Below are 15,089 nucleotides of genomic sequence, written 5' to 3' on the forward strand. Positions count from 1 at the left end.
CATGCGGCCCAGCGAAGAGCACGTGGCCAGCCGTCTCACCTCGCCTATCGTCTCCACCCACCTGGACACTCGAAATGTGGCCTTCGAGAGGTCAGTTGGGGCCCGGCCACGCTGTGGGTGGTGCCCTCCAGGCCCCTGGTTCGGGCCTCTGGGAGGCTGGGCCGCTCACCGAGGCTGCTCGGACGGGGGCGGGGGTCACTGCGGGCCTAGCAGCTCACTCGGATCCCCTCTGGCAACCTCGGGAGGCGAGGTCAGGGGCCCCCAGTGCCTTGACTTCTGGCCTCACGTGTTTTCCCACAACAGCAAGGATTTAGGCTGTGGGTCAGGGTGGCTGTTTGCCCCCGTGCTGGTTTCTCCACGGTATGGCCGTTTCTGGGCCAGAGTCCTTTGTGGGTGGTGGCCGAGGAATCTGACCCTACTGGCCCGGCTGTTCTGTCTGACAACATACGTCCCAGTTCCAGGAACAGGCTTCTGAGCCACCTTACAAAACAAACAAACCGACAGCTTAATTGGAATATAACTTCATACACCATGCAGCTCACCTGTGAAGGGTACGGTTCCGGTTTTTAGCAGGTTCACAGATAGGCAGCTCTCCCCACAGTTGGTTTTAGAACATTGTCCTCATCCCCAAAAAGAAATCCTTTGGCTCCCGACTCCAGTGCCCTGACCCCCCTGCCCCAGCCCCAGGCAGCCCCTGACTGACCGTCTCTACNGACAACATACGTCCCAGTTCCAGGAACAGGCTTCTGAGCCACCTTACAAAACAAACAAACCGACAGCTTAATTGGAATATAACTTCATACACCATGCAGCTCACCTGTGAAGGGTACGGTTCCCGGTTTTTAGCAGGTTCACAGATAGGCAGCTCTCCCCACAGTTGGTTTTAGAACATTGTCCTCATCCCCAAAAAGAAATCCTTTGGCTCCCGACTCCAGTGCCCTGACCCCCCTGCCCCAGCCCCAGGCAGCCCCTGACTGACCGTCTCTACAGAGTGCCTCATCCTGGACGTGCACGTGCATGGAATCCTACACGAGGGGGTCCCTTGTGACTTGTCTCATTGAGCAGCTGCTTTCCCAGTCCGTCCAGTTGGTAGCACGTGACCACTTCGTTCCTTCCACGGCTGCCCGTCGTATGGCTCTGCCACATTTCGTTCATAGACTCATCTCCTGACGGACAGTAGGATTGCTTCCGTCTTCTGCCCGTTACGAATAACGCTTCTGGGAACATCAGTATCTGAGTTTTTGTGTGGACATAAGTTTTCGTTTCTCTCCGGTGGATCCCCTGGGAGTAGAGTTGCGGGCTCACGTGGTAACTGGATGTTTAACTGTTTGAAGAACTGCCAGACCGTTTACCGAGGGGGCTGCAGCATTTTACACCCGGCCCCCCAGCCATGAATGAGGGTTCCAGCTTCTTCACGTCCTCATCAACACTCGGTGGTCGTTTATTTCTTTTTGGATTATAACCATCATGGCTCATGATGTGAGCCGTGGTATCTCATCGTGGCTTTGATTTGCATTTCCTTAGTGAGTAGTGATACCGAGCACCTTTTCATGTGCTTATTGGCCATCTGTATGTCTTCTTTGGAGAAGTGCCTACTCAGATCCTTTGCGCATTCAAACAATTGGGTTATTTATCTTGAGAGAGAAAGAGCGCGAGCCCAAGAAGGGTAGAGAGAGAGGAAGAGAGAGAAAGAATCCCAAGAGAGAGAAAGAATCTCTGCGCTGACAGCACAGAGCCCAACCCAACGCAGGGCTTGAACTCACAAACCATGAGATCGTGACCTGAGCTAAAATCAAGAGTTGGACGCTTAACCAGCTGAGCCACCCAGGAGCCCCAACAATTGGGTTATCTTTTTATCATTGAGTTGCGAGAGTTCTTCACATACTCTAGAGGTACACCCCTTATCAGGGACCTGATTCGCAAATATTTTCTCCCGTCTTGTGGGGTTGACTTTTCACTGTCTTGACGGTGTCCTTTGAAAGCACATGTTTTTAACTTTCACGAAATCCAGTGCATCTGTTGTTTCTTTTGTCACCTGCACTTCTGGCATCACATCTACCAATATTTCGTCAAATCCAAAGTCACAAAGATTCCCCCCCCCATGTTTTCTTCTTAAAGTTTTATGCTTTTTAGCTCTTACCTTCTGATCCATTTTGAATTCATATTTGTGGGAGGTAAGGGTCCGACCTTGTTCTTTTAGAGGTGACGATCCACTTGCCCAGCACCGTGCATTCTTTCCCCATTGAATGGTCTTGGCACGCTGGTGGAAAATCAGTTGACTCTTGATTCTATTCCGTTGATTTCCGTCGGTCCTTGTGCTGGCGCCACGCTGTCTTAATTCAGTGCTGCCTTGTAGTAAGTTTTGAAATTGGAAAGGGTGTGTCTTTTGACTGTTCTTCTTTCTTAGGATTGTTTTGGATGTTCTGGGTCCCTCGCAATTTCACATGAATTCCAGATCCAGTCTGTCAATTTCTACAAAGAAGCCAGGTGGGATTCTGATGGGCTTTGCGCTGAATCTGTAACTCACTTGGGGAGTACCACCATCTTAACGATGTTAGGCGTCCCCTACCAAGGGCATGTGATCATTTCCCACTCACTTAGGTCTTTTAATTTTTTCTTGTCGTTCACAGCTGTAAATTTCCCTAGAACCACTGCTTTAGCTGTGTCCCATAAATTTTGATGGATCGTATCTTTCCTTCCATTTACCTCAAAGCATTTTCTGACGTCTCTTTCACTCTATTCATTGATCCTTTAGTGTGCTGTTTACTTTCCACACATCTGTGAGTTCCCCAAATCTTTACCCAGTTATCGATTTCTTACTTCATTCCCTTGTGGTTGGAGAACATAGTCTGTAGGATTTCTCTCCTTGCAGTGTTATTGAGGTTTCTTTTATGGCCTTGCGTATGATGCATCCTGAAGAATGTTCCACGTGCACCTGAGAAGAATGCGTGTTCTGTTGTGGTTGGGTGGGGTGCTCTAGGGAAATCTGTTAAGTCTGGTTTGTAGGGTTGTTCAAGTCTTCTGTGTCCTTGTTGATCTTTTGTCTGCTTGTCCTGTCCATTATTGAAAGCAGGCTGCTGATCGCTTGCCATTATTGTTGTTGTCCTTTTATTTTTCATTTTTTATTGTGGCAAGTTTCAAACACGTATGTATGAAAGGAGAGAAAATAGTTAGAAAGTCCTCAGCACCCTGCTTCCACACGTACCAACGTTCTGCCTATCTTTCTAGCCTTCCTTGCTTTTTCCCTTTTTACCCCTTTTATTCCTTTTATTTTATTTTTATGTTTATTTATTTATTTTTGAGAGAGAGAGAGAGAGGGAGGGAAGGACAGAGTGAGAAAGGGAGGCATAGAATCCAAACTAGGCTTCAGGTTCTGAGATGTCAGTTCAGAGCCTGATGCGGGGCTCGAACATGTGAACCATGAGATCGTGGCCTGAGCCAAAGTCGGACGCTTCCCCGACTGAGCCACCCAGGCGCCCCTACCCCAGATTATTTTAAGGCACATCCCAGATGTCCTATCGTTTTAACAGTGAATGCCTCTGTGCATGACTCTAACAAAGAAGGATGTTTTTCAAAACAAGCCCCAACACCATTATCCCACGTAACAGGATGAACGATAATCCCTCAGTACTCTTTAGTCCCCAGTCCTTGTGTGGTGGTCCCCAGCCGTCCAGCCCCTTCAAGGCCCTTGCGTGTTGCGCAGTGGGAAGGCTAATTGGAAGGGGTCTCCGGAAGGGAAGGCTCCGGCTACGGTTGAGGGGCACGGGTCCTCATGAGCTCCTGTTTGGTCTGTTTCAGGAACAAATGTGGTATCTGGGGCTGGCGGTCTGAGAAGATGGAAACCGTTAGCGGCTACGAGGCCAAGGCAGGCGGGGCTAGTGGTGGGGCCCCCCCAACACGCGGAAGAGGGACAGAGTAGCCCATGGACTCCGGAAGCCCCGTGCGGCCACGGGAACTGAGTGGGGCCCGACTGCCCGGGCCCTGCCGAGCACGTAGGGATCGCCCCGGCCCCGGCCCCCACCCAGGTTTCCAAGTGGAAATGAGGCGCGTCTTCCCCTCATTGCTGAGTCCCCGTGGCTCAGACCCTGCCGCCTCCTCCACTGTGGGGGGCGAGGTCCTGTCTGTCCCCGCGGAGAGGAGGGCTTGGGTCCTGTACTGGTGAGGCTGAATGTGGGCAACAGGCTCTGAGCCCTCAGCTCCCCCCGTGTCCCCCCTGCTCCCCAGGTATACAGTGCCACCAATGTGGAGCTGGTGACACGCACTCGCACGGAGCACCTCTCTGACCAGGACAAGTCGAGGAGCAAAGGTAAACCCAGGTGCGCCTGCCTGCGGCCCAGTCACACCCCACGCCGGGTCACCGTGCTCTGGGCCTCAGCCCCGGGCACAAGCTGGGAGGCCTCCCCGTTCCCGTGGGCTCGGGTCCCCCGCCTCCAGGAGGCTCCTGGGGTGGATGGGGGTGGGGGCCGTCTGGGCGCAGTGGCCCAGGGTCTCCTCACGGGCTCCTACCCCTTCTCCTCAGGCGGGAAGACCCCGTTCCAGTCCTTCCTCGGCATGGCCCAACAGCACTCCTCTCACAGCGGGGTGAGCCAGGCCCAGGGGGCGGGGGGCCGCAGGGCAGGGCCGGGCAGCCACCCTCCCGAGCACTGAGCCCGGTCCTGGGGCCCTCCCAGACTCCTGTGCAGCAGGCCGCCAGCCCCACCAACCCCACAGCCATCTCCCCCAGTGAATACTTCGACCCCAACTTCAGCCTGGAGTCTAGGAACATCGGCCGCCCCATTGAGATGTCCAGCAAAGTTCAGAGGTGAGGCCTTGGGGCTGGCTTGGGGACTTCCCTCAGGGACAGGGATGCGCCTGGTCCTCCGAGCCCCTTGTAGGCTCCTGTCACACCTGGGGCCCACCGGCTTCCTCCTAGACTCTCCTTCTTGGGGACAGGAGCCAGGTCTGTTTTGTCCCTGGTTGTTGGCAGGGGGCTTGGACCAGAGGATTGGTCACTCTCTTCTTTGGGGAATGAAGGAAGGAAGGAAGGAAGGAAGGAATGAACGAACGAACGAATGAACGAATGAGCAGCACCAACCCATTTATGGTTTTCTATTCAATTGAATGAGCACCTACCGGAGGCCAGCTTCTGGCCTTTGGCTTTGGGGCCCCAGGAAATGTCTTCCCCTCGGAGAGTCTGTTCTCTTCCTCAGTAAAATACCACTCACTCTTAGCCGCCTGCTCACAAGGGTGCTAGGAGGATCTCATGAGCCGTGACATAGAACTCACGAGCCCAGCACTGCCCTAGGAACCACAGGCACACCTAGCCCCTGAGTGCTGGAGTGGAGGTTCGAGCCCTGGTCGTCCTGACCTCGGGGCTTTTCTGGACCCAAAAGTATGGCAGAGTGTGAGGCGCTGGCCCGCTGTGGGCTGGGGAGGAGGACCTGGCTGTGGGCGAGGCCATGACTGAAGCCAGCAGCCCCAGCCCTGCCCTCTTCATCCAGAGGAGTTGAGCTGGCTCGAGCTGCCACAGGGCCCAGCCTGGGCCCAGGGTCTGGGGGCAGCCCGGGCGGTGGGACCAAAGGACGGAAGCTCCTGGGGGCGGCAGGCGGGGGCAGCTGAGCAGACGAGGGGGCACCTCAGGCCTGGCCGAGGGCGTGAGTCAAGGCAGGTGTCCGGAGTGGGTGGGTCTTAGCAGAGGCGCCACCAGGAGTTCCTTGACTCACGTCCTGTGCAGGTTCAAGGCAACACTGTGGCTGAGCGAGGAGCACCCACTGTCCCTGGGTGACCAGGTGACGCCCATCATTGACCTGATGGCAATCAGCAACGCGCACTTTGCCAAGCTGCGTGACTTCATCACCCTACGCCTCCCCCCCGGCTTCCCGGTCAAGATTGGTGAGGGGTGGTCTGGGGCAGCCAAGGGTCTGGGGCAGCTCCTGGGGGTGGGGCCGGCCTCTGGCTCAGGCTCCGCTGTCTCCTCACAGAGATCCCCCTTTTCCACGTGCTCAATGCCCGCATCACCTTCAGCAACCTGTGCGGCTGTGACGAGCCCCTGAGCTCGGTGTGGGTGCCGGCCCCCGGCTCTGGCTCTGGCTCTGCCGTCACAGCTTCAGGTACCGCCGGGGGCGGGGGGTGGAGGGGCTGCTGCTCGCTGGTCTCTGAGCCCTGGGGCTGAGTGCTGCCCTTCTGCCGTGCAGGGAGCCCTTTCCCTTGTGAAGTGGACCCCGCCGTGTTTGAGGTGCCCGAGGGGTACAGCGTGCTGGGCACGGAGCGCAATGAGCCCCTTCACGACGAGGATGATGACCTGCTGCAGTTTGCCATCCGGCAGAGCCTGCTGGAGGCAGGCGCGGAGGCGGAGCAGGTGGGGCACGGGCACGGGCAGGGGCCAGGCCTGGGGCGGCTGCAGGGGCGCCAGAGGTGGCAGCTCCAGCCTCCGTCTGCTGCAGGTAACCGTCTGGGAAGCCCTGACCAACACCCGGCCCGGTGCCCACCCTCCTCCCCAGGCCACCGCTTACGAGGAGCAGCTGCAGCTGGAGCGGTGAGGCCCGCTAGGATGCCCTGCCCCGGAGAGCCTGCCAGCCGGCGGGTCCTTGGCTGGCGGCCGTGGGCAGTGGGGAGGTGGCTGGTCCCAGGACCCCACGCCCTCTCCGAGGCCCCCCCCCCCCGTCCCCCAGGTCCCAGCCACCTTGGCCTCATGCTCGCCCTCCATGGCTCTGTCCCCACCCCTGGCCTTCTGGCCCAGCCTTAGCGCTCACTGGTCTGTTCTCCCCTCTCACGCCTTGCCTGGCAGGGCCCTCCAAGAAAGCCTGCGGATGTCCACAGAGCCCAGCAGCCCAGAGTCCCCTCACAGGACACCCCCGGGCCCGGCCCCCCCAAGCTTTGAGGAGCAGCTTCGCCTGGCCCTGGAGCTGTCTTCAAGGGAGCAGGAGGAGCGGGAGCGGCGGGGGCAGCAGGAAGAGGAAGACTTTCAGAGGGTCCTGCGGCTCTCGCTCACGGAGCACTGAGCACCGAGCACCCAGCCCCTGGGAGGGTTGTCTGGTCTGCTCCTCCACCTGCTTTTGTAATTTATTTATTTATAAACTCTCTGCTGCTGAGCTGGGGGCCTGGAGCCCTGGGGATGGTCTTGCATTGGAGACCCAGGTGGAAATAAAGAGACTTTCAGCAGCAGGCTTGTTCTGCTCGATGGGGAGACATGGTGGGGGAGGCAGCCTTGAGGGGAGACTCCGGGCAGCGGCCTCAGATCTGCGTCTGAATCCCGGCTATGGCCCCCTTAGCTTCTCTGAGCCTCAGTTTCTTCAGCTGTAAAATGAGACCACCTCCCAGCCCCCCGGGGCTGTTGGGTGACGTGAACAAACCAACATAGTCAAGACCCTCACAGAGTAGGTGCCTCATAAACGTCCAGTCCCTGCAGTCTCGTCCCGGCTACTGGGGACCCAGGCTCCTCCTGCCACTTACTGGGCTTTCCCAGAATCCGCCCTTGCTCCTGTCAAGGAGGGGAAAGGCTGGGCCTCCAGACTGCTGTCAGCCAGCTGGGAGGAGCCGCCTGCACCCCAGGCCTGGGTTCCTGCCGGTTCTATCAGAGCACGTTCTATCCCAGCGACTTTGGACAAGTCACTTCCCGGTGCTGCAGCGGGAGCCTGCCCCGCTCTGCCCTGCTCACCGCCAAGGTGGCCGCGAGGACCGCCGTGAACTCCCGCTGAAGCTCTACATGTTTCCCAGGAATAATCTGCAGAGAGTGGAACGTGAGGGCCAGTCAGCAAGAAGAAGTCATCCTGGGGTGCCCCCCAAATTAAGACCTACTCTGTCTGATCCTCTCCAAGACCTGTGTCTCCAGCCCTGCCTCCCTAGGTCCCCTCTCTTCTAGGTAACCGAACGGCTGAAGCCCAAAGCAGATCTCAGGTGACCTCAGTGGGCGGAGCCAGGAGGGCAGGGGCAGGGGCACCTCCCGGGAGGAGGGACCGAACCCCGGAACCCCGGAACGAAGACCGCAAGTTGCCGAACCTCGGGCCACTTCCCTCCGAGTCGCCGCGCTCCGCACCTGCGCCCCGCCCCGGGCCCGCCCCCAACGTGTTCAGGGGGCGGGGGCGAGGCGGCCGAACCGAGGAGACGCGAAGGGAGGGGCGGCGGCTGCTCGGTGCTGGCTCCGCAGAGCCGGGTTGGACGAGGGCTGGACGCGTATCTGGCCCTTTAAGGGCCGCCCCCGAGGAGGTGCCAGGCCCTGGTGGCTCCCGTCTCTCCTTCCTGGTCCTGCGGGGCAGGGACTGTCCGTGGGGCTGTGGGAGGGCACCGGACCGGACCTGCCTAGGTGTCCCCGGCCTGGCCCCATGGCCCTGGTCACGGTGAGCCGCTCCCCCCCGGCCAGCGGCCACTCCACGCCTGTGGGGCCCTCGGTAAGTCTGGCTTTGCCGAGCTCCGGCCCACGCAGTTGGCTGCCAGCTGGGCCCGGGGGAGTGCGTCCTGCCCACTGCCAGCCTCCCCTTGAGGCAGGGGGTGTGGGGAGGGGACCCAAGGGTCTCGCTGGAAGGGATTGGGAGGGGGTCTGGAGGCTCCCAGGAGCTTAGACCAGGGCAAGATCTGGAGCCCCGAGCACCAGCCCAGCCTGCAGAGGCCCTGCCCTCTTCCAGGCCCAGATCTGGGCCAACCCCTTGGACACCTCCAGCACCCCCACCCACTCACACCCCAGCTGCCCTACCTGGACCTGGGCCCAGGCTCCCCCGGTGCCTCCGGATGGGGAGTGGACTAGGGTGGGAAGGGATCTGACACCTTTCCTGGTTCCAGTCCAGTCCCCAGTTGGGGAAAGGGGGGGGCGATCCCATCCCCACACCCCACCCCAGCAGCCTTGATAGCCACCCCCCACCTCACCCTGCCCTGGGGGCTGCTTTCCCAGCAGGACCAGGCATCCAAGCGGAGAAGCCGGCTCCAGCGAAGGTGAGCACCTCTCCCCAACAGAGACAACTACTTCCAGCCACCAGGGCTGGCCACTGCCGTCCTGGGGGGCTCACGCCAGACCACCCACTGCATATGCGGGCCATGTTGCCAGTGGGCACGGCTGGTGGGCACAGTGGGCTTGCAGCGCTGACCTGGCCGCCTCTGCTTTTACCTTCCTCCGGGTCAGTGGGACTCCCCCGCCACTCTTCCAGACCCTGGCTCAGGCCAGTAGTCACAAGCCAAAGGGCGAGAATGGAGAACAGAGCCCGAGTACTCCTGGGTCCCCATAGTTTACAGCATCTCCTGAGATAGGCAGGCGGGAAGGGAAAGGGAGCAATCCTTGCCCCCCACCCTTAAACAAGTGGGTGGGGGGCTTGAGAGCCTCTAAGGGAGTAGTTCCCCAAATGTGGTGGCCTGGGCACTTAGGAACTGGTTAGAAATGCGCATTCTCAGGCCCCCACCCCAGACCTATTGACTCCCGGAATGAGGCCCAACACCTGTTCTAACAAGCCTAGTGGGTGATTGATGCCCACCTGTCCCGAGGGGTATGACGGGGCGTAAAATGGTTTCCCTGCTGCCCCGCCAGGCAGAGCTTTGCAGTGCTCCGTGGGGCTGTCCTGGGGCTGCAGGACGAAGAGGACAATGGAGAAGCAACCGACGCTGGCCCCGAGGCAGTGGAGGGCCCCCCAGGTGAAGAACAGCCCCACGGGGACCAGACAGATGATGGACAGGGGCCCCAGAGTCCCCGGAAGCAGGAGCAGAGTCAGCACCTGCACCTCATGGTGGAGCTGCTGAGGCCCCAGGACGACATCCGCCTGGTGAGGGGCCTCCAGAGCCCTGGGAGAGGCAGAGAGAGCCAGCCCTTGAGTCGGTGGAGGGGGCGGGCGGGCAGGGGGGCAGGCGAGGGTGGAAGGGAGCCAGCCTGTGTCTGCTGGGGAGCAGTGGTATGAGGGCCTGTAATACGGATTCCCCAGACCCTGATGAGCCTCCCGTTTCAGCTAGTTGTTTTAACAGGGCGCAGTCATGTCTTCAAGCGGGGAATTGGGGTTCTGTGCGACCAGCACAAGACCTTCCTGACCCCACGAGCTGTGCTCATACCTCAGGCCCCTTGGCCCTCAGGAGCCTGCGGAGCTGGAGGGGCACCAGGCCTGGAGGGGCCCAGGTGGGAGCCCAGGACCAGTTCCCAGATGCCTGCGGGACATCTGTCTGCGGGCAAGATGGGAAAAACAAACTGCGGGCAGCCTTTCCTAAAGCAGCACTGTCCTTTGTTGTGAGATTGCATTTCTTTGATGAGAAACCTTTCTTGAATCAAGTGCTGGTAAGGGCAAGTAGCAAAGGCAGTGATGGTTGTTTTAAGCCTCTTTCCTGGGCAGAAATTGAAAATGGGCAACGTGTGCCAGGCCCATTCTCCCCTTTCTTCCACACATACCCCCTTCAAGAAAAATCTTCTTAGGGGCGCCTGGGTGGCTCAGTTGCTTAAGCAGCCGACTTCAGCTCAGATCATGATCTGGTTTGGTTCGGGGGTTCGATGTCCGCGTCAGGCCCTGCGCTGACGGCCCAGAGCCCGGAGCCTGCTTCGGATTCTGTGTCTCCCTCTCTCTCTGCCCCTCCCCACCTCAAGCTCTGTCCCTCTTTGTCTCAAAAATAAATAAACATTTAAAAAAAGAAAAGAGAAAAACCTTCTTAAACATTTTGTTGGACCACGAAATCCAAAAGTTGGCAGCCACTGGGTTGTAACCACCGGTCTGGGATCTGGGAAGAGGAGGAAGGGCACTGAGCAAGCGGGTCTGTTCTAGGCCCAGGTGTGTGTCAGGTGGGGGGGGGGGTTGCAGGGTCTTCTTGTGACCCTGGGCTCCCCCCGCATCTTCCCCAGGCAGCCCAGCTGGAGGCAGCGCGGCCCCCTCGGCTCCGCTACCTGCTGGTAGTTTCCACAAGAGAACATCAGAGCCAGGAGGAGACAGTCCTCCTGGGAGTGGACTTCCCCGACAGCAGGTGTGAGCAGGGGGAGGAAGGGAGGGGGGCAGGGGGAGGAAGGGAGGGGGGCAAGGAAGTGAGATGCTGGGGAACAATGGCTTTTCTTCTGTCCCCTGCCAGCTCCCCGAGCTGCACCCTGGGCCTGGTCTTGCCCCTGTGGAGTGACACCCAGGTGTACCTGGACGGAGACGGGTAAGCGATGGTAACTGGAGGGAGGAGAATGGGGAGAGGGCGCTCAGCGGGGTGGTGACTGTGCAGTGGGGAGCAGTGGAAGAAATCCAGGCTGGGTATCTGGGGCCTGGGCCGACTCAGCTCTACCTCAGATTTGCTGTGTGATCCTAGGCAAGTCACCTAACTTCTCTAGGCCTCAGCCCCGCACCCCATATGTGGCAAATGGGGCTCGTTTTGAAGCCCAAATGATGTGTACGTATTCTGAGGACCGGCCTCTCAGGGGCTCTGTCCCAGAGCCTGGAGTTGGGTTCTACCGCCACCCGGTCTCCCTCAGGGGCTTCAGTGTGACGTCTGGCGGGCAGAGCCGAATCTTCAAGCCGATCTCCATCCAGACCATGTGGTAAGGGTTCGGGCGGCCCAGTCTCGGGCCAGCCTCCTCTTCTCAGAGCTGGTGGCAGGGTCTGGGGAGGGGCGGCAGGGAGGACGGCGTGACCCGGCCTCGCCTCTGTCCTAGGGCCACACTCCAGGTGCTGCACCAGGCCTGTGAGGCGGCTCTTGGCAGCGGTCTCGTGCCCGGGGGCAGCGCCCTTACCTGGGCCGGACACTACCAGGACAGGCTGAGCTCGGACCAGAGTTGCCTCAACGAGTGGACGGCCATGGCCGACCTGGAGTCTCTGCGGCCTCCCAGCACCGAGACTGCCCGGTCAGTGCGGGGAGGGGAGGAAAGGGGAGGGAGCCATGGCGGAGCCGGGAGTGGTCCCCCGACTGACGGGCTTGGCTCCCAGGCCCTCAGAACAGGAGCAGATGGAGCAGGCGATCAGGGCCGAGCTGTGGGAGGTGCTGGACACCAGTGACCTGGAGAGCGTCACTTCCAAAGAGGTGGGCTGGGGCTGGGGCGGGGCGCCTGTCTGGCCCAGTCGGTAGGGCATGCGACTCTTGATACAGGGGTCATGAGTTTAAGCCCCACGTTGGGCGTAGAGCTTACTTAAAAAATAAATAAATAAATAAAGCTAAAAAACCCAAAGAGGTGGGCTGGTCCTGAGAAGGAGCAGGGGCCAGGAGGCAGCTGGGCCCCGGGCCAGGGCAGGGGTGCGGTGGGGAGATCCTCCCACTGGGGCCGAGCTTTCCTCCAGTCCTGAGCCCGTCCCCCTCGCCTCGCTTCATTCAACTCCTCTGTCTAGATGGGACAGGTACTGTCCTCTGAGGCCCCAGAGGGAAGGGGGGGGCATCAGGACGCTTGCAAGACACTCCCCCCCACCCCCTCCTCCCCTTTGGCCCTGCCTGCAGATCCGCCAGGCCCTGGAGCTGCGCCTGGGCCGTCCTCTCCAACAGTACCGCGACTTCATTGACAACCAGATGCTGCTACTCATGGCCCAGCAAGACCGTGCCTCCCGCATCTTCCCCCACCTCTACCTGGTGAGCGGCAGGGGGAGGGCAGGTGGGACGGTGGCAGTGCAGCAGGGGGGAGACGGATGGTGATATTTCTGATCCTCNTAGAGGAGCTACAGAGAAACAGGTAAGGCTCTGGGCGCCTCAGGACCACCCACCCTCTGATTCCCCTTTCCCTTGGCCTCACCCCAAGGAGCAACCTGGCCAGAACCCCCCAGGCCACCCTGAGCAGTGGCTAGCTCTGCTTCCGACCCCCCCACCCCTGCAAGGTCTTGGCATCGGGAGAGAGGGGCCTGCTGGCGGCTCCTGGGGCCGCTCCCTCCCCACAAGCCCCACGCAGAGAGCCTCAGCCATGCAGGGAAGAGGGGCAGCGGGCGCCCTGAGGGCCTTTCCCAGGCTGAAGGGCCCCTCTCCGCCTGACCCTGTCTCAGGGGAGACGTGCAGGGGGCCGGGCTGCCTGCTCTCATACGTTCCTGCCATTTGTCCCCCGTGGGCTTCCGGGAGACCGACGGTGGCCCCCGTCACCCAGCTGCTGCAGATCCACATGGTCTCAGCTTTGAGCTAAGCTACCCTCCGGTTGACTTCTGAGAGTAATAGGTTCAGTGCTTCAGTCAGCCCTGCAGCCACCCGGACCGGAGGGCGAGACTCCAGCCCGCCAGGGCNTTCCTGCGCCAGCTGCAGACCTACCAGGGCATCCTGACGGCCAGGTGCGGGGAGGGGGGGGTGCGGGAGGAGGGACGCTGGGCGTGGCTGCTGGGCCACTCAGCGCTGACTCGAGGCCACCTCTTCCCAGCCGGCAGAGCCATGTCTGGGAGCAGAAAGCCGGTAGGGGTTCCCCAGAGGAGCCCCTCGCCCCCGAAGTGTCTGCACCATTCCCGCCCCTTCCGCCCGAACCAGGGGGCAATGGGGAGGCAAAGGCTCTGGGCTTGGAGGGGAGCCAGTCAGGCCTGAAAGAAGAGCCTGGCCCGCGGCCCCGTATCAACCTCCGAGGGGTCATGAGGTCCATCAGCCTCCTGGAACCTTCCTCGGAGCCGGAAAGCACTTCAGGGGCCAGTGACCTGCCAGAGGTGAGGCTGGAGCTAGGGAAGGAGCCCAGGCCAAGGCGCATTAGGGGACCGAAGTAGGAGGGGGTGATGGCGGGAGGAAGGAGAGAGACCAGGAGGGGTGCCCGACTTCCCATGGGGACCATTCCCTGGGCGGCTCACTTTTGTCCCCGCAAAGCAGCCACGGAGACTGCAGTCACATAACATTCCACACCCACCCCTTTCCAGGCTTTGTGCTCAAGACCTCTGCCCCGGAAAGACTTCTCAGTGATTCTTCTTCCACTCTGCCCCTTCCAGGTGTTTTCTTCAAACGAGTCTTCAGAAGAAGACCCTCCGGAGCCCCTTCCTCAGCCCTCCAAGGCCAAGGGAGGCGGGCAGGGTCGCAGGGGGCCTTGGCCTGCCCTGAAGTCCCACCAGTCCGTGGCTGCCCTCAACAGCGCCGCCCTGGTGGCCAGCCGGACCCAGGCCTTGCAGGAGCAGGGGGAGGCTGGCTGTCCCTCCACCCCCAGGCTCCGGAAGGTGGTGAGGCAGGCCAGTGTGGATGGCAGTGGGGAGGAGGGCGAGGCTTGAGCAGGCTCACACATGCTCCTGGCCCCCTAGACACAGATCGAGGCGCCTGAACACAGCTCCTGGGACGAGCACCCTTCATTCCTGTCAGCCTGTCCACTTGCCTTTTAGCTCCTCCCCAGTGGCCCCAAGACTCGTCACTACAGCCTCGGCTGTTACAGCCTTAAGTCTCAGACATGTCCACCTTTCCAAGGGCTCAAAATCTTCTCTGTAATGGGGATGTGACAGAGAGACCGAAGGTGCCTTTGGGGGCGAGAGCACCTTGCTTCTTTCTCAACTGCTGCCTGAAACATTCACTTGCAGCCGGGGGATAAAAAACTGAGCGTCCCAGTGCAGAGGGGCTCACGCTCCCTCCCTCACCCACTCCCACGTGCCTTACCCCTGCCCCCCGTCATTCCTGGGGCCTGCCAGGCCAGAGAACCAGTGGCCCTAAGGGCCAAGAGTAACCTCAGTCCCCAGTTCCGGAGGCTCTGAGGAGCAGAGAGCCGGCCCCGCGGGTGGGGCCTCCCTCCCACACTCCACAACCAGCCCGTCTTCCGCTGTTGCCCCCTGCCCCCCACCACCCCCCGACAGCAGCGCGCTGGGTCACAGGGCACCAGGCCAAAGAGAGTCTTCTTTTTGTCCTTCACGGCCTCTGGCCAGTCAGTTTTTCACAGTCTTAATAGTATCTGGCTTTGTACTTAGAAATAAAAAAAAAACATTTTCATATTATTTTCACTTTTATGATAAAGCTGTGTGCCTGTAAGTCTGATCCTTCTCTGGTTACGCATGGAGTTTGGCCTCTCCGTGCCCTTCCAGCCTCCTCCGTGCCCTTCCAGCCTCCTCCGTGCCCTTCCAGCGTCCTCCGCGCGACCACCAGGTGTCACGGGGGAGGCCCCGTTTGGAGGACTGGAGGGGTGGGGTGGGGGGCGGGAAGAGAAATGGGGAAGAGAAGAGGGGAGACCAGTGTGATCTCCCTCATTTCCTAGGGCGGGGCCTGGGTAAATGTTAGCTGCCCCCGAGCCCCTCAGGCAGGTTGGGGTGGGGGACAAGTCTACACTG

At 60.1% G+C, this 15,089-nt stretch overlaps 2 protein-coding genes across 2 annotated transcripts in view; both read left to right on the forward strand.

Annotated features, from left to right (window-relative positions):
• ANKRD13D (ankyrin repeat domain 13D) overlaps positions 1 to 7,134 on the forward strand; it is a 13,348-nt gene extending 6,214 nt beyond the window's left edge. The window contains exons 9-18 of the mRNA XM_077771448.1: positions 1 to 90; positions 3,799 to 3,865; positions 4,225 to 4,306; positions 4,520 to 4,581; positions 4,671 to 4,801; positions 5,714 to 5,871; positions 5,961 to 6,089; positions 6,174 to 6,337; positions 6,423 to 6,514; positions 6,767 to 7,134. Of these exons, the coding sequence (XP_077627574.1) occupies positions 1 to 90; positions 3,799 to 3,865; positions 4,225 to 4,306; positions 4,520 to 4,581; positions 4,671 to 4,801; positions 5,714 to 5,871; positions 5,961 to 6,089; positions 6,174 to 6,337; positions 6,423 to 6,514; positions 6,767 to 6,980 (1,189 nt within the window). The 3' untranslated portion in view covers positions 6,981 to 7,134. The remainder of the gene's footprint in view (positions 91 to 3,798; positions 3,866 to 4,224; positions 4,307 to 4,519; positions 4,582 to 4,670; positions 4,802 to 5,713; positions 5,872 to 5,960; positions 6,090 to 6,173; positions 6,338 to 6,422; positions 6,515 to 6,766) is intronic.
• Positions 7,135 to 8,132: 998 nt separating this feature from the next.
• On the forward strand, positions 8,133 to 14,759 carry SSH3 (slingshot protein phosphatase 3). The gene is made up of 12 exons (XM_077771449.1): positions 8,133 to 8,366; positions 8,867 to 8,904; positions 9,491 to 9,722; positions 10,778 to 10,896; positions 10,999 to 11,070; positions 11,384 to 11,449; positions 11,564 to 11,752; positions 11,835 to 11,928; positions 12,337 to 12,465; positions 13,036 to 13,145; positions 13,232 to 13,505; positions 13,779 to 14,759. The coding sequence occupies exons 1-12, from the start codon at positions 8,301 to 8,303 to the stop codon at positions 14,049 to 14,051; spliced, it is 1,662 nt and encodes a 553-aa protein (XP_077627575.1). The 5' UTR covers positions 8,133 to 8,300; the 3' UTR covers positions 14,052 to 14,759.
• Positions 14,760 to 15,089: the final 330 nt, after the last annotated feature.

The sequence above is a fragment of the Crocuta crocuta genome, unplaced genomic scaffold (assembly GCF_008692635.1).
Source record: "Crocuta crocuta isolate KB4526 unplaced genomic scaffold, BGI_CrCroc_1.0 scaffold647, whole genome shotgun sequence".
In the NCBI taxonomy this organism is placed as follows: Eukaryota; Metazoa; Chordata; class Mammalia; order Carnivora; family Hyaenidae; genus Crocuta; species Crocuta crocuta.